The 22,896-nt window shown below is 38.9% G+C and overlaps 3 protein-coding genes across 3 annotated transcripts; all 3 read right to left on the reverse strand.

Annotated features, from left to right (window-relative positions):
- Positions 1-192: 192 nt before the first annotated feature.
- Positions 193-6,253, reverse strand: LOC307020763 (caspase-6-like). The gene is made up of 8 exons (XM_079652316.1): positions 6,151-6,253; positions 5,814-5,855; positions 4,230-4,272; positions 3,975-4,124; positions 3,781-3,857; positions 3,412-3,587; positions 3,184-3,334; positions 193-2,285 (listed from the first exon to the last, which is right to left on the reverse strand). Exons 1-8 carry the CDS (start codon positions 6,179-6,181, stop codon positions 2,050-2,052), a joined length of 906 nt encoding a protein of 301 aa, XP_079508442.1. The 5' UTR covers positions 6,182-6,253; the 3' UTR covers positions 193-2,049.
- Positions 6,254-8,001: 1,748 nt separating this feature from the next.
- On the reverse strand, positions 8,002-12,784 carry pla2g12a (phospholipase A2, group XIIA). The gene is made up of 4 exons (XM_079652329.1): positions 12,381-12,784; positions 11,913-11,989; positions 10,030-10,195; positions 8,002-9,281 (listed from the first exon to the last, which is right to left on the reverse strand). Exons 1-4 carry the CDS (start codon positions 12,592-12,594, stop codon positions 9,163-9,165), a joined length of 576 nt encoding a protein of 191 aa, XP_079508455.1. The 5' UTR covers positions 12,595-12,784; the 3' UTR covers positions 8,002-9,162.
- A 785-nt stretch (positions 12,785-13,569) lies between these two features.
- dnajb14 (DnaJ heat shock protein family (Hsp40) member B14) lies at positions 13,570-22,721 on the reverse strand. Its single transcript, XM_079652256.1, has 8 exons — positions 22,507-22,721; positions 19,128-19,296; positions 18,128-18,273; positions 17,778-17,978; positions 15,575-15,660; positions 15,313-15,422; positions 14,587-14,759; positions 13,570-14,489 (listed from the first exon to the last, which is right to left on the reverse strand). The coding sequence occupies exons 1-8, from the start codon at positions 22,643-22,645 to the stop codon at positions 14,365-14,367; spliced, it is 1,149 nt and encodes a 382-aa protein (XP_079508382.1). The 5' UTR covers positions 22,646-22,721; the 3' UTR covers positions 13,570-14,364.
- Positions 22,722-22,896: the final 175 nt, after the last annotated feature.

Here is a 22,896-nt window from a genome sequence, read left to right on the forward strand (position 1 = left end):
ACAATATTGGATGATTTTTTTTTTGTGTTTTGGACTGAGATAAATCAAGGGTCAAAATTGACCGGCGAACACCATGAACGGTAACAGCTTTTGAACACAACACTTAATAATGACCCTGAATCCTCATATAGGGGAAGGTACACAAATGACATTCATACAAAACAATCACTCAACGCAGAGCAAAACAGTAACTGGATTGTAACACAGATTTTATTAAACAAAGTCCCAACAGTAAGACAAAAGATCACAGATCACAGTGTGCTGGTGTCTTTGTTTTTCCTGAGTCATAGATCGTGTGTTGGAAGTGTTTCAGGTCCATAGTACAGCCTCCTCCCTGAGGTACTTTCCACACAGGTATTTGTCACATTATTAAATGTCGTACTGTAAACTGCTACAACACAAAAAACAGCACAAACATGAATTCCCTTTTTGATGGAGCGAGCTCAAAGACAAACGGCATGTTTCTGTGGTGGCTGGATACGAGAGATATCACTTGGTAGCTGGTGGTTACGGAGAGGTAATGAAGTGGTAAACATTATTAGTGACCTGCTCGTCATGCTGTTATGTCACCTGCCTCGCAAGATACAGTAAGTTGGAAAGTACAGTCTTTTTCTGGTTTGTAGACATCATGGCAACTGACTTCAAGAAAACTCATCTGACATTTCCAGCTTCCTCCGAGTCTAAGGAAGCTGTCAAGGCATCAGGAAATGTCAACTTGCACTGTCCTCTCGCCTTGTTAAAGGGGACTTAATATGCTCATTTTCTGGGAATTGAAATGTTGTCATAATCTCTCTAAATGTACCTGCCTGATATTGTTAGCACATTTTTTTTAAAGCCCCCTGAAAATGCCTGCTCTGAAAAATGTGGTAAACCACAATGGTAGTTCTCCAGCTGTTTATGGAGGTATTCAATGGGGATGTGGTATATTCAAATGAGTCTGCATCTGACAAAGAAAGGGAAGCTAAATCTGAATGGCTTGTTGAATCCCATGATTTCTGATGTGACTGGGTTGTCTTGATTGGAAATGTGAGTCTTTTAAAACTTCAAAGTCAGCTGCAGGATAAGGCCACATTTGTGTAATACCACAGTACCGGTAGTTTAAACAAGGAAGCAACAATGTGAAGTGTAAGAAAGCTAGCTAACAGAGAATGTGGTCCATAATCTTGAGAGTGCAAAATGTGTATGGATCTACAGCGGTTGGAAAATAAAACGGGAACACCTTAAAAACATAACTCATCCAAAACAACAAGAAAATTCATCATGGTCTATAGTCTGTTAAAAACAAATGGTATCATAAGTTGTTATTGAATATGAAATCATCTTCATGCTGGACTCCTGGGGCCAAAGTGGTTATCAAATATTTGGTAGATATTTTTAAATATGAATGAAGGTCTTCCCGTAGATAATTAATTGAGTGTGCAGCCACTTAGATTATGATGCATCTCATCTCATGATACATTAAGACAATTATAGCCTTAAAAATACACACTTATTCAATATGACATTTGCTGTTTAAAATGTGGCTCTGCTTTATTCCCTATAGGCGGCCAGTTGTGGCAAATACATACTAGATATACACTATTTTGCAGATTAACGATAAAGCATCAATAATCTGATTGATTGTCATAATAGTACTCTGGGTAATATAAAAGTTTTCGACCTGCAGGGCTGTTGTGTTGGATAGCATTATAAAATCAACTATGTTCACATTCACACAGGAAACCAGATTAGTGATAGGATTCAGATGGGAACAGATAAACCAGTACACCAGATACTGTCACACAAGAAAACAATTTCACGTGTCAGGTTGTTGTGAGAGTGTAGTGATGGCCTGAGGCTGGAAAAGGCATACATGTTCAGTGCATGTTATTCGTTATTTTAACTGATTTCACTATAAAGCATCGGATTGTTAAATGCATGTTTGATTAGTGTTCATGAGCAAAGCACAGTGGAGGATTACAGAAAACAGAACAAAAAATTAAAATCTCCCAGAATTTGTCCAGGTATTAAAATAAGATCAGCTAATTGTAAGACTGAGGTCTGACACCGTTACTGTTTCGATCGGAAGTAGAGTTTCTTGGTGAGCATTGAAGCAAAGCAGGGTACTTGCTTCTTCCCGATGGCATTCCGGTCGTTAGAATTCCCGACACTCCTCATGGACACCTTCCTGTTGACCAGCGTGAGTAACTCTGTGAACTCCAGGGTGTTCCCATACCTTTTAAACAGCTCACACAGATCCTGGACATACCAGGAACCGTTAACGGTCTCCCGGTGGGAATAGTATCCTTAACAAACAAAAGGGGACAGGGCAGGATTGTTATTGATGAACAGCAGAAAGGACTTTCAAAATGACTTAAATGTACGGAAGCCCAGAGAGCTCAACGCATGGCAAATGGCCAAACAAGCAAATAAAGAAAACCTGTTCACCAATTTGAAAATTCTTCTATTTTGTACTTGTTTTAAAACAACTAAAGCCAGCTCACATAGCATTTAAATTAATCACGTGTAAATCTCAGGATGATTTATATTGGCAGACCTTAAATGAGCAGAAGACCTATTTTAAGTTAAGAATAGATATTTGCAAGATATCATGATCACATTGTAAAAAATATTTTTTTTAAAATGTCCTCCCTGCATTTAAGATTATATAACAATGTTTTTTTGCAGTGTGTTTGTGTTTTCTTTTTTTTCTCAAATCTGGCCATGTGTTTTAAATTGATAAGAATGTTTTATCTATTTGCATGTGTTCTCTTACTTTGCAGTTTGATGAGCTCTCAGGGCCACCGGATAAATGTCTTACATAATTCACTCAAGTAGAATTCCTTTTCAACACCTACAGTTTTTAAGTTTTTAATGAAAGTTAGTCATCCTTGATTCTCAATACTTGAGTTAAAAAAAAAAATGGCCACCCTGGCTAGTTCAACTCATCAGTTTCTAAATGACAAAGCAGGACAGGATTCATGGGAAACCAATATCCTGATGATGTACAGTTGTGTTGAGTCAACTGTACTTTGGCATCGTCAAATAAATGTGATTTATTTACAACGTAGTCTACAACTTCTTGTTTCACTTCTGCTTTGGTATGTGGTAAGACAATTCTCAGGAAGCTTGAATACTTCATGTGAATGTACCCACATCACGTTGAGACAAGCGCAGATTAAGAGTTTCAAAAACATTCCTCACCTTCAGCCACGGAGTAGCACATGATGAAATCTGCCCCGGCAGGCAGTGTGTGCACGGCGCTGGCGTCTACCACCACCTCGTTGGTCTTCAGCTCGCTGTCCACCGCGTCACAGGCAGTCACTGGATCGTCGTGCTTATCTCCACGGCATGCCTAGTGACGGACACAGTCACGTTAACCTTCAATGCATTTTTTAAGAACTACTGTCATTTGTGTTTGTTTGCCCGTACCTGTAGTATGAAAACCTTTGGCTTTCCCACGAGGCTCTTGCACCTGTCTCCTTTGAACATGGCGGTGATATCCTGAATGCTGATCTTTCCGTCGAAGGTGTAAACGTGATCATTTTCACCATGGCTCAGGAAGACAAGCAAAAAGCAGTCTACGTCTGAATGGTTTTCCTCAGCGGCTGGTGAGACATCAGATATCTTTTTTTAAATCCTCAATAAACAAGTAAAAGACGCCCATGTTTGGTCCGAACTTTGCATATAAAAGGACAACAAGGAAGCTCATAAGAAATGAAATGTCAGTAATGGTACTGTGCTGCTGCCTGGATACACATTTAATAATGTGCGTGTCCTAGGTGACCATGCATGTCTTACCTTCACTGATCTTATCGTAGACTTCCACTTGTTTGTAGTTATCATAAGCCCTCACTTCGAAGTTCAGATCGTTCAGTCTTGAAGAGAGATGAAGAAAAGTCTCATAAATTGCAGAACAAGTACAGACATGTTTTTTTTAAGCCCAGTTGCAGAATACAGTGTTCCCTCTCCAGCAGCCGGCTGTCACGTGATACCTTCTCTCCAGGTTGTAGCGATCAGCGTTGGTTCCATGCCTGTCGCTTAACCCCAGGCGCCAGAAGAAGCGCTCCTGGTTAAAGATCAGGGCAAGGCCTCGTTGTTTGTGGTCCATCTTGTATTCCTCTGCAGGATCCAAAGCCAAAGAGCTGTTTCATAATGAGATAGATAACAAAAACAACGTTAGGTGGAGTACAGTGGGGAGGCGTGAATATCCCGCTTGTACCAGCACAAAGAAAAGTAAATCAGTTTACCTTCTGATGAAGGCATCAGTCTCTGTTAGGTTCTCCGTGCATGCTATTAAATAAAAGACAGTCAATTATGCATGCAACGATTTAGAAAGTAATGTATAAAAACCTGGCTTTGCAGTTAAAACTAAATTACTTAATTAATTATAAAAATACAGAGAAGGATTGAGCTGTTCAGGCTTCTTTGTCACACAGCACAGCTACAGGTGCATGAATTGCTCCACTGCTGCACAGCTTAGAGTGCGCGTTGCCTTCAATGGCTGAGTGACAGGTGGAGAAAGATGGAAAAGGCTGCTAAAGAACAGAGGCCAAAAGTGCCACCTCCATAACCCACCCTACAGATATGTAGCTTAGACTTTGTGAGCTAAAGGCAGCTGTTTTTTTGACTTGTGAGGCATTATCTGACTTCAGTGAATCTGTATACATAGATCTGCTTTCATAGGAGGTAGTTTATTAGTTACACCAAGTAAACCGTTGCAATCTAATACAAAGTTCTGCAATAAATGCATACCTTAATGACCATTATAATTTTCAGTTTTCTTTTAAAAGCGTTATTGAGATGTATCTTTAACTTCACGGTAATTTTGGATACTATACACTGAGCAGTGTTTCTTATACTAAGTGCAACGTCATTCATTAATAAATTGGGTGGAAAAAATATGAGAAACACCTGCCAGTATAAAAATACAACTCAACAGCACCAACAAATACAGCACCTCCGCAAAAATATCCCTAACAGAAAATCGATATTATTGATGGAGTATTTGGTTTAGTGCTTTTGTAAAAAGACTATATTATTCCTTTTAGCTAGGTCTACCAAAAAGACATATGTGATGATGGCTGGGCTGTCTCGTCTACTGGAGGTGCCACACTGTATTTGATGTTAACAGGCTATGCCAAAACCACATCCTGTTGAGATCAAATACAGTAAAGATTAATAATGAAAGTTAATGATTAATGTCATAAAATTGAGCTGACTGTTGTCTGGCTTTACTGATAATAAAACTGCACTTTAATTTAATTTTAATTTTTTTGTTTCACTTTTGCTTTTTTAAAGTTGTATAAAATTATCAAGAACATGTTATAATAGCTCCAGTCGTTAAAAAATGTTAATATTATGATGTTCAGTTTTTAAATTGTATTTTCTTGGAGTATATATATATTCAACATAACGGAGATTTGCAATGCTATACACTGAACAATGTTTTAAAAAAGATTGTGCAACATCATAGATACATCTGGGTTAAAATTGGGTGGACAAAATATAAGAAACACCTGCCACTTAAACAATACAAATCAACAGCCCCTTTGTAAACGGGACTTAACCTGAACTGAATAGAGTTCATGATAGCATTGAAGAGCTGTTTTATTCAACTTTATTTGAGTTAGTGATTATTCTTATAAAAAATAATTGACTGTACTTTGGCTTCACTGATAATAAAACGTACAACTATACACTGTTTGTTTTACTGTTGCTTTGTTAAAGTCATATACAATTATTAACAAGTATCAAAGTATCAAGAACATTTAATAAAAGCACAAGAGATCTAAAAAATAGGAGGCCTTTGTTACTTATAGTAAAACACTCACCCGCATTGTCTGTTGCTGTTTGGTTGCATTTAGCAACACTTCCTGGGAAGGTGAGAGAAAAAGCGATTATTTAAAAGTTTTAATAAACATTAAAAACCTGCCTCACATGTTGTAATAACTTGCTGACTGACTGAAGGTAGAGAAAACTGACAATAAAGGTGTGGCAAATGTAAGAGCATAGTAAACCACAGTAACGTCAAACAGAGCTTCACTGTTGAAAGTTACATCGTACATTAAAAGTCATTGTATGTACTTATCTCACTTTTTTAAATGACTCAGGCACAAGTCCACAACTTATAGCTACTTGTACTTTTAAAAAGATATGTAAATTGGTTACCTCCACTTGCGTCTTGTGCCGTGTTTGACATATTCACAGGTAGTCTTCACTCCACTGACACCACTGAAAAATGAATATGCTTCGTCAAAGCTACATTGATGATCAAGGATGTAGCTCCTCCCCCTCTGAATCTGATTGGCTGAATGTCTAAAAGTGGAGAACACGATTGGCTCTTACGGCTGTCAATCAAAGGTCAACAGCAAGGACTTCCGTGTTTGCCACATTGCACCAGCGGCTCATCAAATTCTTAAGTACAAGGGTTTAATACATCTTAAATAATGAAAGTAAGATTAGGGCTGGCGCAGCCGAAGGTTAGTATAGTTAATAATCTAATCCATACTTTCTTCAGAGACATCCTCAGACATTATTTTCTTTAAAGATTTTATGAATAGGTGATTACAGTTGACACAAATATATCTAAGAAACCCACATCTTTATACATTTCTCTACATGTTTTATTCAGTGTTGTAGCTTACATCATTTGCCTTCACTTTCGCCCCATGAGATATTTCACAGATATTTCATTAATGTAATAAAGTAAAGAAACCAAACGATTTTAGATGATGTAGATGGAAGCACCCTGAAAGCCAGAGAAATAATGTGAAAAACATGTTCAAGTATTGACAAAATATGCATTGACTGCATATGAAATACATCAATTATCCACTAGGTATTTTCACACAGCACATAAGCGTCAGTGCAAGCTAAGATAAACTCATGAGAGAAAAGTGTATTGCTGGCATCCTTCTGCCAGTGCTTTGCTTCTGAATCAGTCTATTCCACAGTATTCTGAATCAGTCTATTCCACAGTATTGATCCTGTGTCACAGTCCCTTCCTTCCTTCGTTTCATACTGACATCCACAAGATTCCCTTATGTAGTCCAGGTCCTGCTGAAAAAAACAGTTTAGACCAACAAAGCTGGTCTGGCTGGTAAACCAGCCTGACCAGCCAGTCAATATTAGGCTGGATTAGTTTGCTGGTTTAGAGGGGTTTTGGACACTTTAGCTGGTCAGGATAGCTGGTTTGGTCACAGTGGTCTAGCTGGGATAGCTGGTTTAGCTGGTAAAAGCTGGTGGTCACAGTTTGCAATTTACATATATTTTTAAAAGTAGGTTACAAGTAGCTATAAGTTGTGGACATGAGTCATTTAAAAAAGTTAGATAAGTAAGTAATACGTTTTTGTTATCAGTGAAGCCAAAGTACAGTCAATGTTTTTTTATGAGAATAATCATTAACTCAAATAAAGTTGAATAAAACAGCCCTTCAATGCTAAACGTTACGGATAGTTTTCTTCCAGTCTGGATTTTGTAATACTTACAGAGTATGATACAATAATTCATTGCTATACACTGAGCAGTGTTTCTTATACTAACTGCAACATCACTCATTAATAATTTGGGTGGACAAAATATAAGAAACACATGCAAGTATAACAATAGAACCAAACAGCCCTACACATACAGGACCTCCGCAAAACATCCCTAACAATGGATATTATTGATGGATGAGTATTTATGTTAGTTCCTGCCCTTTGTAAAAAGACTATATTCATTTTAGCTATAGGTGTACCAAAAAGACATGGCTGGGCTGTTTCATCTGCTTGAGTTTTCACTTTTCCTCCCCAAAAAATCACACTTTCAGTTTCAAGATGACAGGACATGGGTCAACATGACAGTAAAGATGAAAAAGTTTGAGTTAAAGATTAATGTCATAAAATTGAGCTGACTGTACCTTGGCTTCACTGATCAAAACAATAAAAAACGTTACCCTGTTTGTTTCCCTTTTGCTTTTTTAAAGTTATATCAAATGATCAAGAACATTTAATAATGGCACACAATCTTAAAAAAATAGTAATATTATAATGTTCAGTTTTTATTGAAGTGTATATTCAACATAACAGTGATTTTGAATGCTATACTGAACAATATTTTTTTATTTTTAGTGCACCATTGATACATTTGGGTCAAAGGGTGACACTGTATATATTCTTGCCATCAGGTGTTTCATAAACTCAACATTCATTATGTTTGTCCAACACAGAGGAATTAATTATTAAGCTATTGATTTTGATGTGTGCCAGTAAGCCATTATTAATGATACAAGTCTTAAAACACAGCCCCCGAAGAATGTACAAACAGTTATTTACTTTGAGATTAAGATTTAAAAGAGGCTGACTTAATATTACTACACATATAATGACACAATCCATCATCGATCCATCACCATACAAGTCAAGTGCTACATACAGGAGCATAACATTGTGTATTCCCCTTACCTTCTTTTTCTTGTTTATTGGTAGACACACCCAAAAAGAACAAACCCAACAAATGTTTTTAGGTGTAGCGGTGATTTTGCATCCTCCACTTACAGAGTAAAACATTTCCTGGTACATTAGTTTAAAAAAAAAAAACTGCATTTCCCGGCACATTAGTTTTAAAAAAAATAAGCAAAAACAACGCTGCAGTTGGTTATCACCTTTTGAGTGTCAATGTCATAAAGTGCTTCTGAAACGAGACCAGATTTTTCAATTTACAGGTGTGTAGTTGGGATCAAAATGAATGTTGTGTTTGCATTGCATTAAGGGGCAAATAAATACAAAGGTCTGAGACAGTTATTGTAGTTTAGTTGTTGTGTAGAGTTTAAAAGTTGCATTGACACAGTCTTTCTTTTACCCATAATCAGTGCGAGAAAACATAATTTGGTTTTAACACAAAACTTCTTCAAGAGTTATTTTGATTAATAAACCCACAAAACAGAGTGTTTCCAGTCTATCACAAGATAAACACATTATACAGTATTAGCTAAACATAAATAATTAGCTTAATAGGAAAGACATTAACTGTCCACTTCACTTTGTCTAATAGTCTACAATTCAAAACATCTATAAAAGGAGGTAATGGACACAAGTCCGTGCAGGCAATAGAAACTCTCTCCCTGAGAAAATCTTAGATAAAAGTTTATTGCTGGTTTCCTTCTGTTAGTGTCGTGCTTTCCACAGTGTTGATCCAGTGTCACAGCTCCTTCTTCACTTCGTACTGACACACACAGGAGTCCCTCTGGCTGTCCAGGTATGGCTTACATCCCAGGTGCATAACAGCGTCAAACAGCAGGGTCACCGCTGACTCACAGGCTGAGAGTGGGGCAGACAAACCAGAACATGAGCTACACAAAAGGGTGAAAACAAGTACCTGATACCATGTTGCTGTAAGGGAGTAAAACACATTTTAGTGTGCTCTTACTAAGGCATTATTGGGCTAATACAGATTTTGTAGTAGATTGAAACTGCAGTTATTCGTAACTTTAGTTTTAAGTACGTGATTAAAATGCCTCAACAAAATCCATAATCGCAGTAGCGTCGTCGAGAGACAAATGGTCATCACAGTATACAAATTAAATGTTTAAAAAGTAGCTCTATTTCGCCCCCTGCTGGTCATTACGTGTTTTACAGTGCTTATACATTTGCACAAGCACTGTCACATCCCTTTCTATCCTTGAACTGAAGCAGAAATGTATATTTGTAGTTGAATGTAAAATAAAACTAATGTTAACCTGGCCCTAATAACTAAAAGTGACTCCTCCTGACTCAATACAGCCATCTCAAGTGAGGTTACAGTGCACAAATTACAACATATAAACCTCTTTCAAATCAGACATTTTAAAAATGACAGGTTCTACTTAATTGAAAAAAACAGAATGATGGCACTGGTCTATTAGAGTTTACCAGTAAGCCAAAACACTTGAGCAAACGTTCAAAATACTATGACCCTGAAACATAAGCAGCTAAAAGAAATTTAGCCAAAGATTTCCAGGTCACAGGAGGAGAATGTGGGAAGCAAAAGTAAGTATAATGACAAGCCCTGATGGGCTCAGCCTCTAACCTTGGACACTCTGAGCCAATCCCAAAGTCCTTTGCACATTCCTGCAGATGGTCTCCAGACAGTCTTGGAACTGCTCGTCGCAGTCGTGCTTCTCAAGGCCGCAGGTGTCGTAGCAGCGGTCATGTTTGTTACAGCATTTTGTCATAGACGGGATGCCTATGTCAAACTGAAAAAAAACATGTTTGTAACTCTTCAATAATACCAATAGGAGCCAGAGCCTTTTCTTATCAAGCTCCACATTTGTGGAATCAGCTTCCAGTTTGTGTTCGGGCGGCAGACAGCCTATCCGTTTATAAGAGTACGCTTAAGACCTTCCTTTTTGATAAAGCTTATAGTAATACAAAAATAATCTAATAAGAGTGCATTGACGATACGTTGTGCCTCTTCACATATACATTTTAGTTCTTACTCTTTCACTTAAATCCTAAAAACTTAGATCTTATATTTAAAACTTTATCCAAAAACCTTTCCCCTCTCTGACCTCTCGAGGTTCTATTAGAGGGTAACAGGTTAGAGAGAACGCCTAGCCCGGCCCGGGAGTGTTGAATGTAGCCACAGGCCTACTCCTATACCTCTCACCAATTCAGGTTCCAGTGGGGACCTTTCTCCCTGCGTGTGCCTCTCCACCTATGTTTCCTACTTCTTACTTACTTCTTACTTACTTACATAGATGCACTCCTAAGGGAGTGCATCTATGTAGACACGTTAGTTACTTTAGCTGCTATAGGCTTGGACTGTTGGGGGGGGCACCTTACTCCGTCTTTCTGGCTGTTTGTACCTGTGTACTCTCATGTTGCGATTAACCCAGCTTCCCCCAAATCTCTTTTTTGTGTCCATATATACGCTGGGATCCTGAGTTGAGCCTAATCCTGTTGCTGTGGTCGTGTGTCCTGGATCCTGAGTTCTGGATCTGAGTCCTGGACTACGAGTCGTGGCTGAACCTGTCACTGTGGTCCTGCCTGACTCTCCTCATACTACTTCCCTGATGGCTCCCACAAGATTGCTGACATTCTCGTGGATTCATCTTCTTATTATAGACACATGCATTTCCGAACATTTGGACTACCTATGTTGTAAATGTATTATCTTTTCGATTTTCACACGGCATCTATTGCACGTCTGTCCGTCCTGGGAGAGGGATCCCTCCTCTATTGCTCTCCCTGAGGTTTCTTCCATGTTCCCCTTTAAACTGTGGATTTTTCCCCCGGAAGTGTTTCCTTGTACGATGTGAGGGTCTAAGGACAGAGGGTGTCGTGTTGTCATACTGATATTCTGTACAAACTGTGAAGTCCACTGAGACAAAGGTAACATTTGTGATATTGGGTTATATAAATAAACATTGATTGATTGATACATTGCTTTTAAAATCGTTCTGTGTGACATGTTATCTCTCAGTATTTTTAGTGTAGCCAGGCTAATGCTGTATTTTTTAGCCCAATACCGATATCAATATTTGAGAGTTTGAATTCTGATAACATATTGGTTGATACAAACATATTTATAACATCAATGAATATTTTTGATGACGACCCTTTAAAATGTTATTAAAGTGTTGTGCTCCACATATAAAAATAATTAGTAGCCTACATCTTGAAGAATAAACATTATTTAGTTTTAGGTTTACAATTTATGGAATTATGACAAATGTTTTATTATAACATACACTGTTGTGTATCAGCCAGGGCCATGGTAGAAAGGTGAAACACTTTAATATTAGGCTACATTCACTCGACAAGAATATGCAGTTTGAGTTGCTGTTTACATCACATGTCATTTTTACATGTCATTAGGAATCACATTATATAACCAGTTTTGCTTTTCCAAGAAGTTAAAGGACCTCCCTTTACAAATCTGGGAAACTCAATGTGATAATGTGAGACTACCTTAAATCCAAACAGCGGGGAGCCACATCCGTTGGGAGGTGGTTTCTTGTAACCAGGACGAGGTGCAGGCTTGTAACCTGTAAGGAGCAAAGGTGACGATGTTTCTTGTTCTGTTCTGTCAGTTATCTTACTGACACAGATAACCACATCAGTACAACATGATGTAATGGCCTACTGTGCAGCTGAAGGAGTGATACTGTATATCTTGTAGCTTTGAAGAGTTGCGTAAACTCAACATTGATTAAGTTTGCCTCCCTTTTTATTGTTGTCTGATGTTGGTTTATTCACTTTAAATAGCAGAGAAAAGCACAGGTATGAATACCATCCTTTTTAGATGTGCCAGAGATCCAGGAAGTGGGATAAAAGAGTCCTGGCCTTCTTAAATGAACTATAGCCACTGATAATGTTATGTTTGACAAATGAATTGTTTCACAATGAGGAAGAAAGATTTAAAAGAAGGTGGCTTACCATCATTACACTTATAATGACACAGCCCGTCATCGCCACCAAACAAGTCCAGTGCTGCGTTCAGGTACGTGTCAATCTTGTGTATTCCGTTGCGGATAGTTTTCAGAGTCATCCTCCAGTCTGGGGTCTCTGGCTCTTGTTGGCAGGCAGACACCCATGGTAGACTTCCACAATACAATAAACCCAACAGAAAAACAAACATGTGGTAACGCATTGTCCACTAGACGTCAGAAACAAGCGTTTCACCGGCACATTGGTTTAATTTAAGCTGATTTATTCCGCAAAAAGCAGTCTTGATGGCATTTTAAGTTTCGATTCTGGTTGTTTTCATTCCACTGCCTAGCTTGGACAACTATCAGTTAGCACTTTACCTACTGTAGCATATCGCTTCCGGGTTTGACGCTGTCACATGACCACCGATAAGCCAATCATAATTATGACTAAGTGTTGCAACGTCAGTAAACTAATAATACCATTTTGTAATATTTAATATTTGTACGTTAACATAGTTCACCAACAAAACACATGGGTTGATATGTATTTGTATCTTTATCTAAAAACTATAGAATGTACTCTTTAAATTAAATAACAAATTATACAACAAAAAAAACACCTGCTAATTGTCCTTCTGTTAAAGTTAGCAAACATGACATAGAATCAATGTAAAATGTACTTTGAGTGTGTGATATAGGCCTATCCACTGACACAAAAACTTGGTCTACTTTTTAATTCACAAACAACTTTTCTTAATCCCTTCCTAGTTATAATCATTTCATCTTGGAACTAAACTCTGTACTTAAATTACTCGGTTTATACAACACAATATGGAAGTGATCCGAAATTAATGCCATATCATGCAGCATTTATGCCTGCAGATACATCTTTCGGTCTTTCTTTTACACCAACCCGAATAAAACAAACCACCATGGAAAAGGGATTTATGTATCAAAGCCTTGATCACTCAATAGAATTGCATTTTATACATTTTTGTATTTCTGTTCTAGTAAGCTATAACCCTTCTTATGTAAATTATGTTTATTTTAATTATGTACGATTTAAACATAATCTGTTAAAACAATATGAGCGATACTAGTTACTGTGAAATCTCAGAAATGACAAGACATGGGCAAATAAAATCAAGAGAGTTGAACCTTTGACATCTGAATCAGAGACAAGAAAACACCAAGTCTATGGTAATAATTTTACTTTATTTAAATGATTAGGCGAGCAATGAAGAAAATCTTTGTTTCTTCCATAGTTTCTTAAATAACTGCATAAACTTCAAACATTCAAAAATGAAAATGTACAACCATTTATGAATAACAGTTTCAATGTCCTTCTGTGATTAGTCCCAACCAACTACACATTTTGAGGATGAAGACATAAAATATTCTATAGTAGCAAAATCACAGGTATCTCTTCATGATCCACTGATCTTCATCCGCAATCGGAGGTGAGTAGGAAGCTAGAAGAAGCGTTGTGTTTTCTTTATTTCTTCTTTTGTTCCTGTGTTCTTCACAAAATGCCTGGTGGACCGCACCCCTAAATGAAGCCATAAAGTCTCTCATCTTATATTTACGTCAAGCAGATGATGTCGAAAGCCGTTAGTTGATTTTATGACAGTGGTTTGTTTGGGTTCTCTCTACTCAAAGCACATGCCGTTACAATCAAGTGTCCTTGTCCACCTTGTTTCCAGGAAAATGCAAGAAAAACAGAGTAAAAAAACAACAACGAAGGTCTGGGGCGTTCTACTGCAGTAGAAGTGTGGATTGGTTCAATAAGATGCGTTTAAAGGCTTTTCCTGGGGTCAGGCTGGAATGAGGAAGTTGGTGTAGGGATATGAGGAGAGGGACATTTCAAAACTTCAACATTAGAGCTAAATGATTTCAGTACGTTGTTGCTCCTAGTGTAAAGACTCTTCCTTAGAAAAACATGAACATAAACATCTATTCATATACATTTACATCATCTAAAAGTCACAAACTCATCCTCCTCTGAATAAGTTATTTAGTCTGTCCAGCTCCCTGCAGTTATCCATGGTCATAAGATCTGCCTTCTTGCGCATCCGGTCGTCCCTGTACACCTTCGCAGCATACAGCAGGTCTGTTTCTAATGAGAGAAGCAGAAAACAATGTCAGTGATGAATACAACATTGTTAAACCCAGTGAGCTTGTTCTGAGGGTGTATTATAACCATGGTTACTCACTTGTCTGTCTCTCCTTCCAACAGTTATTTCTGACATTAGATACATAATCCTCCTCCACATTTTTCTCAATCTGGTGCAGCGCTGAGCCCCTAAACTCCGACTTGAAATCTCTAGCGACGTAGTAATCCACATGCAGGTTCTCTGTCTGCCGTTTGATTGTCTGACCCGTGGACCTGCGGCAGATAGAGGAAGAACAAGTTGGTGGGAAAATGCTGTCAACTGTGGTAGTTCCCCACATCTTCTGAATACAGATGGTGATTTACAGCATGACGTTTCAGTGAGAAACCGGGACAAGTGCTCATAGCACATGGTTGAAAAAGTGTCTAAGGGTGAAGACTTCTTGTTTTCAAACAGCCTCATTAACAGGTAATCATGGCATTACATGTTGTGATTAGTTCTACGGATTGATGTTGTTAGCTACCTTCATGTGCAAGCAACAAGCACATTTGCCTCAGTGATGAAAAACACAAGTGTGAGTGTGTATGCAAGTGTGAGTGTGTATGCATGTATGAGTGTGTGTATGTATTCATGCATGTGTGAGTGTGTGTGTATGTGTGAGTGTGTATGCAAGTGTGAGTGTATATGCATGTATGAGTGTGTGTGTGTATGTGTGAGTGTGTATGCATGCGTGAGTGTGTATGCATGTGTGAGTGTGTATGCATGTGTGAGTGTGTATGCATGTGTGAGTGTGTATGCATGTGTGTGTGTGTGTGTGTGTGTACGTACGGTCTAGAGTAGAGGCTGAAGGGTGGAGGGGACACCATCATCTGGCTCAGTATTGACACTAAAATCAGGACCACGATGGGCATCAGCTGGATGAACATAGAGAAACCACCCTGGAGGAAAACAGTTCAATAAGCACTTCATTTTCAAAAACCTATAATATAGCATGTCGATTATATAGGTGCGCATTTATTTACAATGTACATTTCTCGACATAAAATGTTGATATATTTATTAGAGATAAGATCTGATCCTATGAACGTACATCTGCCCGTTCTTCTGTTCTCTCTTGACGGGAATCCGTCTGATTGCTGTAGCTCGTTCTGCTGTTGGTGAAGGTGTGTGCACTTGCTGTGGACAAAAATATCATGACTGAGTTCAGATCAGAGTTCCCGTTAGTCTGTAATTACCGGTAAAATATGCTGAAGACCGGCAAATCTAAATCTGTCCGGTCAAAATGTCCGGTCAAAATAATTTCCCCTTAGTGCAATACCGCATCAGTTGCGCAACTTATGTGACAAGAAGAGTATGTGACAGACAAGAAGAGTATGTGACAGACAAGAAGAGTATGTGACAGACAAGAAGAGTCTGTGACAGACAAGAAGAGTCTGTGACAGACAAGAAGAGTATGTGACAGACAAGAAGAGTATGTGACAGACAAGAAGAGTATGTGACAGACAAGAAGAGTATGTGACAGACAAGAAGAGTATGTGACAGACAAGAATAGTCAATTCTAGTGTCTAACACTTAATTTGGAGAAAGAGATGTCCTGTATGGGTTGATTGTGCGTTGATCTGTTGGTAATGCCTCGGGGTTCCGGTGGGCATGTAAACAAATCCATAATGCTGCGCTATACTTTGCGGCCTCACCCGGTTGCATAGCGACCCTTATTGTTTAGGTGTCTTTTAATAAGCAGGTAGTCATATCATTAGCTAGAACTAGCTAGATCTGACCGATATGGACATAAACGCGAATCTGACGGGAGAGAGATCAGCTGCTACTGACGAGTCGACACGCAGCTCTGCATGATCACCTGCAGCGGTGATCGGAGCAAAACACACACTTCAGGTTAGAATATCACACGTAGCTATTTTAATTACCTCTCAAACTACCTAAACTAGTTATAGATACGTTTATTTTTACTGTCGGGTCACTCATTACTGGATCCGCGAGCTGCATACTGACGGGCTGTCAGGAGAAGGAGAGATCGTTCCGTTTATTATTCCCGTGTTATTATAAATTACTGTACACTTTTGAAAAATGTAGTTAATCTGATATTATTAGTTTGTTTAATATCAAATCATATCAATTTGTTTTAAAGCTCAATAAATAACAAAGAAGACCTTTGACCGGCACTTTTCTCCTTTTGTCCGGAAGATTTCAACTTCAACGGACATGTTGACCGGCAAAAAAATATTCTAACGGGAACTCTGAGTCAGATGCAAGGAATATGAAATACATCCCCAATTAAAGCTACTTCCAGAGATCAGCATTTAAAACTACCTGGTTCATGTTGCACCAGTACATATGCTAAGATTACATGGTTATATTTGGTTACTTAAAGCTCGAAAAAGATACATCCATTATGTAAATTGGGATCTTATATGCAACACATCAAAAGTATGTCAACATAATCTATTACCCCTTTCACACCAACGCGGTTCCAGGGCCGGTTTGGAGCTGGAGCTTGAAAAGCACCGTTTTTTCCTGTTCACACCGCAGCGGAGCCGCCTCTAAGCTCCGGAATCCGGTTCGTTTCAAGCACCAAAAAGTTGTCGGTCTAGAAAGCAAGCACCGCATACATCACGTTTACGTCGGAGGCGGGGGCAGGGGCGAGATCAACCTCTAACAACAACAAAAAGCCTAGTGGAATGTTGTTGTTTATAGGCAATCATTTAAGCTTTGTTAGTTCCAGGTTTAATATGTGCAATAAGTTCATTTCAATACGTTTTGCAATAAACATTGAACCAGTCCGGCCCTCGACTAGTACCGATTTTTTTTTTTTTGGCCCACTGTGTAACTGTGTAAGAACTTTTGAATGTAGCATGTAACGACTGTAAAGTTGGTAGTAAAGTCGTCCCATTTCTTCCATTTCAGTTCGACAGAGCAAAACGAGTAGCGCTTCAATAAAATCGGCCATTCTTGTTGTTGTCGATGTGAGGGGTTTCTGCGCGGTTTGGCTTTATGAAGCAGGCACGCAAACGGTTACGTAATGACGCAATGACGCAGCACCAGTCGGGCTCTGAGCAGTGTGAACAGAGCGGGAGCTGAACCAAAGAACCAGTTCCGAACCAGAAAAAGGGAAAAGCCTTGGTGTGAAAGGGGTATTTGAGATAGCAATTTCACTTTTAAAAATAAGTCCTATTACCTACTACAATAAGAGCATGTGATGTCAGAACACTTTATGAATAAAAAATCGATATTTGGATTAATCACAACTTCATTCGATGCGTTAAGTGCTGACTTACAGGAGGGGAAGCCACCTCCAAAGAACATGTTGAAGAGGTCCTCAGGAGTGATGTCGGCCTCGAAGCCCCGGTGGAAGTCGAAGCCCCCCCCTCCCCCTCCTCCATTAGAGTTACCCGGGCTGCTGGGCTCCTCTCCTCCCGTCAGGTCGTACTGCCGTCGTTTGTCTGGGTTACTGAGCACTGCGTATGAATTACCAATCTCTAGAATAGGACACATTCCAGAATGAAGGAGGGAAAGTTATGGACACGTTTGTAGGTGTTGTAATCAAATGCTTAGGTAATATTTGTATATCCCACACAAGCTAGATTTCACAAAGATTAGAATAGATCAGGAAAAGAGAATGATTTACTTTTAAAGGCCTCTGTCGCTCCAGGTGCATGGTTTTTGTCTGGATGGAACTTGAGCGCTAGTTTCCTGTAGGCCTTCTTTAGCTCATCCTCATTGACTTCTTTATTGACACCCAGCACTTCATAGTAGTCCTTACACCGCTTTATTCTGAAAGAGATTGACAGAGAGTGAAGAAGCTGAATCCAGTGGATCGTTTTCTACTATTCTCGAGAGGTTATCTTTGTGTTAAATGATCTTTCCATGAACGTCAATCATGCATGAAATCAATCACACAATTGAACAACTGCCTATAGTAGAAATAATAAACACAATTATTCAGCTGTTATCAGACAAAACTATTCACATGTGTTAAAACAGAACAAAAAATCAAATAGTTTGTATCATTTGCTAGATCCTTCATTTGCACACTCATCAAATAATACAAGTCGGCACTGTTAATATATCATCTATTCGACTATCGCTGAATTGTGGAGTGAGACCACTAATGAGGTCACAAGGGAGACGTTTTTGAACACAACCTGTCTTTCTTAGAAGACATGATGCCATTTTTAAACCATGAAGATTTCCCAAAGGATTTAGTATAAAACACGAGAGATTACAGTGATTGCATAAGTTTAAAAAGGTGCATGCAGCTTTCTAAGATCTAATCAAAGGCTGTGGGTAAAATGTGCACCTGTCTCTGTCTAGTCCTATCTCATGGTCTAACATTTGAGCATGTAGTGGTTACCTGTAATCTAGTTCACAGTGCTAAATGTCTCTCACTTTATCCTCTTATTGGCTGATGGGTTCCCATGACAATTAGCTGTGTGTGCACAACACTGCAGAGACTACAGTATCCTCCTGCAGCCACGGATGACAGGTCTAACTCAGCATGATAGAAACAGTACTGCCGACACAGGGCGAATGGTAGGAAAGCACCAAAATAGGAAGAGGATAGATAACAGTATATCGGTGGGAAAAGTAGTATAGCATGAAAGGGAATTAAATCTTAAAATCCTCACTTTTGCACACCTTCCACCTGCTCTTTGGTGAAGGCTTTAAGGTCTCCCCCTCCGGACTCTTGGCCGTCCCTCTCCGGCTGAGCTCCGGTGCTTTCTGAGCCGTCTGCTGTCCTCCTACGAAATGCGTTACCTGCTGAGCTCCCATTCTTAGTTAATGCGTCCAACAAAGCTGAAAAAGAGAGGAAGAGGCTTAAGATTAAATAAATAACAGTATAAGCTTCAGTATCTTACAAGGGTCAAAGCTTTTGAGAACAATTTTGATACAAAACTGTTTTGTATAACATATTTTTTGCATGCAGCATTGTGCAGTACTATCGTTACTAACACTTTAAGTATTTTCAATTAGCCCTAACTTAGTAAGATGACATTCAATGTTGTACTGTTGTCATTTAGTAAAAAGGCCAGATCAGATAGCTCTCGATTTAAAATCAGAATAAATGAACAAATACTGGATTCAATCACTCAACAAAGAAGCTTACGAGTGCACAAAGAGAGAAGATGTGACTACATTTAAACTAAGAGTCTTACTAAAGCTCAATGTTGAGGACCGATTCCATGTGACTATTGGGGTGCAGAACAAAGGGCATGATGATTATCAGTGGGCCAGATTTAGCATTCCAAAGCTGCCATTCTTCCCGTACTTTACACATGACAAAATGTATTTCATTCAATCATACAGTTCACTTATAAACAGAAGAATGACCACTGAAGTCAATTAAGTGATCAAAAAAGGTTTAAAAAGCGCAAATTTGCAATGGTATTAATTAATTAATTCACAGTTCACACACGTCACAAACACATGACATCCATGACACATGTCTGCCACCAAGGGGGAATTTTTGTGAACTGACCGACAGACAGTGCGTGCCATAGAGCTTCTGTCCAGCAGCTTATCAAATCATATCTTCCAATGACTAAAAGTGTCATCCTCCTCGCACATTACAGATTTTCAAATGTTATCACAATAAATAAACCGGAAAGGAGAAGCATTGTCGTACAACAATCACAGGTTTAACCTTTAAATGGAACAACGGTGACCAAGCGTACAGTGCCTACTGTTTGCAGACACAGCTTTGTCTCCAAAATCATTGAAATCAAGTTGATAATTTTCAAACAGCAGGAAGCCGATTGAACATCACTTCATGATCAATAAAATGACATTTTACAGATGAGCTACACTGCAGGCCTTTGACACCTCCTAGACATACAAACTAAACGAACCGCCCTAGGGAGACTCATTGAGATGATGACGGTTTTAATATCAAATATGTCCACTGTACCTTAATGCAAGGTATGGAGAAGACTTTCAATTCATGAAGAATGCCAATTTGAAATCTATCCTGTATTTAATTCACAATGTCACAGAGGCCTTGATTATCCATGTAAGATATATGGTAATGGTGATGGAGAGATACAAACTCAAAGACAGCACATCAGCATCCTAATGATGTGTCTCCCAAATGCTTTTCACTGTTATAATGTTGCTTATTGTTTGCCAATGCATTATTCCTCATTATGCACCCAGTCACGTGTAACATAAGCTCACAACTGCTGCCTTTTTCACAACTAATCCATCCTTCCTTCCCATAGCACTACGGGCTACTTAACATCTTGAGATTGACAACAATGTCATTGGATTTTTGTGATACAAATTCTATAGCTTTTCTCATGCTGAATTGTTATTTTTGTAGGTGACGCAAAAACTGAAAACTGTTGAGTAAACCGAGCCGATAACCAGTTTACTGATGCCAGATAACCCAAAGACAGTATGACAAATATGAAAATGCTTCGTGCCTGTGTACGGCTGCCCTGATCTAAACTGCCATGAGGAATGTGGGACTACAGGTGCTGTGTTAACCTGCCTTTTATCAATCAACTCTTTACATGGGTTGCAACACAAAGATGTGACCCCCATGTCACTCAATAACAGATGGATGCAGATGTAAACCCTCTCTGAGACTCACAGACTTTTAGTGCCAGAGGTGCCAAGCAGTTATCCTTTATTATAAAATAGCTAAGGTTTTTGTCTTGATGATTACTTAAACCAACAACGTTATTTTGCCATAACAGGTCGGTGTTTCTGTTTGCAGCACACAAACAAAGAATGAGTCATTACTAGGGTACCCACACAGTCCCCTTACTTTAATGATCTATTCAATACACACCTAACTGTAGGTATAACCCTATATATGCACATTTAATTAAGCTTCAGCCACAGTATACCCCATCCTGTTTCGGCCTTTTTGTTTACAACTTATGTTAATGTCAGGCTATTTTATTTTGGACATATTGTGTTATCAAACATGCTTGTGATGCACTTCACTTTACATTTAAAGCACATGTGGAAAGTAAAAGTCCTTGAGGATTTGCTCATCCGTGGCCATATGTGTGCTATTGAGTGTTATTGCGTTTTGTTCAAGGTCCAGCCTCGGACAGCTAGTTATCCATTAGCTTAGCTTCGGAGCTGTCATTGGTGCAGATTCATACTATTGCAGACAAAGGTGACGGTTGGACATTTAACTGACGCATTATACATTTACAACACAGGAGCTTCATATCAACCATGTTCATGATTATCTACCCTATTGAACAGTCACTCAAAACACAACATAGTAAAGAACTGTAAGTTGTTAAGGTTTGTTACACCTTTGTCAGTGCCATCCGTACTGTACATAACCCTTGTTTACGGGTTTTGTCGCTGACAGTGGTGTGTCCGGGATTAGCCTACATTTCGGGTCAATCGTTCAATTAAAGGATTGGCAGTCGGCTGACTAGCATTAGCATGTAGTCCTGGCCGTGATTCCATCTCTCTCCATGCTCCACTTGTCTATCCTGCACCCAAATCTTTACGAGCCTACAACCTTTACACCACAGCATATGCAACACCGGCCGAATTAATTCAAGTGAAAATGAAATGACAGCTATAAAAAATGCTTTAAAGGTCAGCTAGTATTCAAGACACTGCAATGAATGACAGCTAGCTTCAACCACTGAGTCAAGGATGGCTTGATCTGGGATTGTATAACCATTAGCCTTAGTGGTTATTTAACAGTGATTGTCTTGTAGCTCCAATAAATACAGGCTTATTCACCATATTTCCCCATATATAACCCCAATTAACAGCGCTAGCAAGGTTAGCCTTCACATCGCTAGGCCCACAACTAAGCTAACGCTAACTCGACGTGTTTTTCTCCATTTCACCGTCTTAAAAGGCATAGTTTATTCTAGTTTACCATTAATTTATCTTACAGGTATTGGGTATACAATACTAAGTAGGTGACCTGTTATAAGCCTAAACCGTTACTGATGTTAACACACGTCAGCTTTACTAGCTAGCCCTTGGTCATTAGCTTAGCCCCGGACGATCATCCACTCCTACCTTTTGCTCTGGTAGTTGGATAAAGCTTCTCTGCTTTGTTGAGAAACTTCAACGCTTTCTCTTTATCTCCGACGTTAAGGGATTTGGTCGCTATATTAATACATTTTTCAGCTTCGTCTCTGTTTCCTTCCATCTTCATCCCTCTTCCTCCTCCGGCAGAGTCAGCTGATCATCTCATTAAACCACGTGGTCACCAGCACTGACAGCAGCAGTCAAAGCAATGCAAGTGAAAGATTTGTGGGATTTAATAATTTGTGACCTTGTTTCCCCTTATGTGTATGAAGTACATGTTTTGAGGGGGCCTGACCCCTGAATAGACAACCACTGTGACTGGACTAAACTATCTTTATCTAAAGGCCTACAATCTATTAATGTGATGTATAATAATCA

This window comes from Notothenia rossii (genome assembly GCF_949606895.1).
Source record: "Notothenia rossii genome assembly, chromosome: 1".
Classification (NCBI taxonomy): Eukaryota; Metazoa; Chordata; class Actinopteri; order Perciformes; family Nototheniidae; genus Notothenia; species Notothenia rossii.

What these genes read in the sequence shown, in the direction of transcription:
- LOC307020763 (XM_079652316.1), bottom strand. Translation starts at nt 6,181, where the DNA reads ATGTCAAACACGGCACAAGACGCAAGTGGAG. An exon ending in ACTGATGCCTTCATCAGAAG is followed by an intron (nt 4,125 to 4,229) that starts GTAAACTGATTT and finishes ATTATGAAACAG; the next exon opens with CTCTTTGGCTTTGGATCCTG. An exon ending in CTACGATAAGATCAGTGAAG is followed by an intron (nt 3,588 to 3,780) that starts GTAAGACATGCA and finishes ATGTCTCACCAG; the next exon opens with CCGCTGAGGAAAACCATTCA.
- pla2g12a (XM_079652329.1), bottom strand. Translation starts at nt 12,594, where the DNA reads ATGCGTTACCACATGTTTGTTTTTCTGTTGGGTTTATTGTATTGTGGA. An exon ending in TCATTATAAGTGTAATGATG is followed by an intron (nt 11,990 to 12,380) that starts GTAAGCCACCTT and finishes TGCTCCTTACAG; the next exon opens with GTTACAAGCCTGCACCTCGT. An exon ending in ATTGGCTCAGAGTGTCCAAG is followed by an intron (nt 9,282 to 10,029) that starts GTTAGAGGCTGA and finishes CCCCACTCTCAG; the next exon opens with CCTGTGAGTCAGCGGTGACC.
- dnajb14 (XM_079652256.1), bottom strand. Translation starts at nt 22,645, where the DNA reads ATGAAGATGGAAGGAAACAGAGACGAAGCTGAAAAATGTATTAATATA. An exon ending in GAACAGAAGAACGGGCAGAT is followed by an intron (nt 15,423 to 15,574) that starts GTACGTTCATAG and finishes GTTTTCCTCCAG; the next exon opens with GGTGGTTTCTCTATGTTCAT. An exon ending in TTCAGCCTCTACTCTAGACC is followed by an intron (nt 14,760 to 15,312) that starts GTACGTACACAC and finishes TATCTGCCGCAG; the next exon opens with GTCCACGGGTCAGACAATCA.